The sequence below is a fragment of the Alosa alosa genome, chromosome 3, assembly GCF_017589495.1.
Source record: "Alosa alosa isolate M-15738 ecotype Scorff River chromosome 3, AALO_Geno_1.1, whole genome shotgun sequence".
Classification (NCBI taxonomy): domain Eukaryota; kingdom Metazoa; phylum Chordata; class Actinopteri; order Clupeiformes; family Clupeidae; genus Alosa; species Alosa alosa.
In genome coordinates, this window is record NC_063191.1 from 14,977,398 (window position 1) to 14,979,897 (window position 2,500).

The following is a 2,500-nucleotide window of genomic DNA, read 5'->3' on the forward strand; positions in this document are numbered from 1 at the left end:
AGCAAATTTTACATTCTAAATATTCTATATTGTTCTAAGTGTTTTTCTGTGTCTTGCCAGATATGTTATAAGCTTATAATAACATATTAACAACATTTAACAGCTATATTAAAAACATTCAGAGCATTTTCACCGTCCATCAAACTATGTAATCAGTTTCCTGGGTACCATCGACTTGATCATTGTAATGCATCTAGAAGTATAACAGATTAATAACGCAATTATCTGATGCAACATACAGTACCATTACAGACAACATGTTTTACATCATCAGATCATCATTATTGTCTAGTCTCATTCATAGCTCACTAGGGTTGTGTTAATGACATGCCATCCATCTCATTCTTCATAAAGCATATTCTCTCTCTCTCTCTTTCTCTCTCTCCCTCTCTCTCTCTGTCCATCCTACTTCTCTGTCCATCAGAGCCCATTCTGTGTGATGTGGGGGAGTTTCTGTGTCATGACCAGCTGACCTGTGTCTCAGAGAAGTGGCTCTGCGATGGCGAGTCCGACTGCCCAGACGAGTCTGACGAAACCCTGGACCAGTGTAAGTACCAAACCCAATCCACTGCCCACCCCTCCACCCCTCCACCCCTGGACCAGTGTAAGTACCAAACCCAATCCACTGCCCACCCCTCCACCCCTCCACCCCTGGACCAGTGTAAGTATCAAACCCAATCCACTGCCCACCCCTCCCTTATTCGTCCATCCATCCATCCCACTCACCTACACTCCTGTCCACTCAAGCTGTTTTTGTTTGTTCAAGGAAAAACCTATGGCATGAGGAAATGTTTTTTCGGAAGTGATTGCTTGGTGATTTCAATGTTTTCTTTCGGGGCCGGGTGGCGGGTATGTGTGTGTGGGGGGATCGGACAGATGCTGGGTTGCTGCTTGTAAAATGTACTGTGTTTTAATGAAAAAGTGAATGATGTCAGGTGCTTTTCTGCTTGGAGTTGAATTTTATTTCAATTCAAGGTGCTCAGCGCTCCTTTGCCAAGACACAAGGTGCAATAAAAAACGCCTGGTGCCCGGTGCTCATAATCAGCGCACAAAACCTTAACATCCGATACAAAACAACAGAAAAAACCTTAACATCCAATACAAAGCAACAGAAAAAACCTTAACATTCAATACAAACAGAGGTGATTGCTCTAAGACTACAGGGGAAGCTCAGCCTCTAAAATATCACGGAAAATCGCATCAAGTAACACTATTACATTAGCTTCTAGCCTACTATTCCAACTAGAACATGCTAAAAACATGTTCATCTTCATGGCTAGTTTGTTCAGCAATAAGGTTTTGCCGGTCATTTATCGTGATTTCGCACCCGTAATACATTGCTGTGACGACACGATCCATCAAAAAAACATGCAAAAAACCCATAGACGCTCGGCTTCGTCGGCTCGTCGAGAGATAAGGCAAGTTGCAGCTCAAATTCTCATAATTTGGGAGCAATACAGTCGGTTTCTATTTGTCTTTGTAAATAGCATACTGTAAATAAAACCGTAAGGTGGAGTTACAGAGTTTGTGACTTGCTTTTGTTCCAGTTGTGTATTTAGGCTAAGTTAGGTAGCGCGGTGTAACGGTGTAGGCTACATTATGCCATTTCTGCCTTGCCTACTGTTTGGGATCATTTTTGCCTTCAAAGAACAATATAGCACCTTAATAATATTAATTTAATAATTTACCATTTTTTATCAGAGCTTCCCCTGTCCTAAAGAGCAGCAATCGCCACTGAATACAAAGCAACAGAAAAAACCTTAACATCCAATACAAAGCAACAGAAAAAACTTTTTAACATCCAATACAAAGCAACAGGAAAAAGATGCCTTTCACTGCAACAAGCGTGTCCTGTCTGATTGCATCATTATACTGCAGCTCTGAAAATGCTCCACATTAGATTAGCCACAGGACCAACTCGCTGGTGTCCCTAAATGAAAACATCCCAAGCAATCTTCTCTGAACTCCAGCCAGAGGAGCCTTAAGGCCACTCACCACACATTTCCCTTTCCAGTTGATCTCTCCCTGGATATGAACATCAATTTCCAGATCATGACATGTTTTTCATTATCGTCTTCTCAAAGTAGACGGTGGGGGTCCCTGAAACAGCGGTTGATTTGGAGGCTGATCGGGCGCAGGTCCAAGAGACCGCGGCACAGCTGTTCGCACGACACCGACTTTACAAATGACAAGTTATTGAAAGTCCTTAGGGATCATTTGCATGAAAAGATAGAGCATTTAAACAGATTTTGGATGGCAAATCTTCATCTAAAATGCACGGCAGTGCTTCTGACTTGACAACGGAGGAATAATGAATAAATAAAAGTCAGCTTAAGTCTTAAACTTGCTAATGAATCCCCCCATTTTCAAATATCCTGTTAGCTTTTTTCCCACAGTTCACAGCCTCGACTAATTCAAATCTGTGCCAGTAAATGCATTGCAGTGGGCATAATGTTTTTAAATCAAAGAGTGCCTCTCCTCCATCTTCACCCCCACCCTA

General features: G+C 42.1%; 1 protein-coding gene across 11 annotated transcripts in view; it reads left to right on the forward strand.

Annotated features, from left to right (window-relative positions):
* The window catches only part of LOC125291559 (low-density lipoprotein receptor-related protein 1B-like), a 344,912-nt gene that overhangs the window by 75,291 nt on the left and 267,121 nt on the right, over nt 1-2,500 (forward strand). Inside the window, exon 2 of one of the 11 annotated variants that reach the window (XM_048238358.1) lies at nt 425-547. The exons of the other annotated variants lie outside the window; for them this stretch is intronic. Coding sequence (XP_048094315.1) covers nt 425-547 — 123 coding nt within the window. The remainder of the gene's footprint in view (nt 1-424; nt 548-2,500) is intronic. 11 annotated transcript variants of the gene reach the window in all.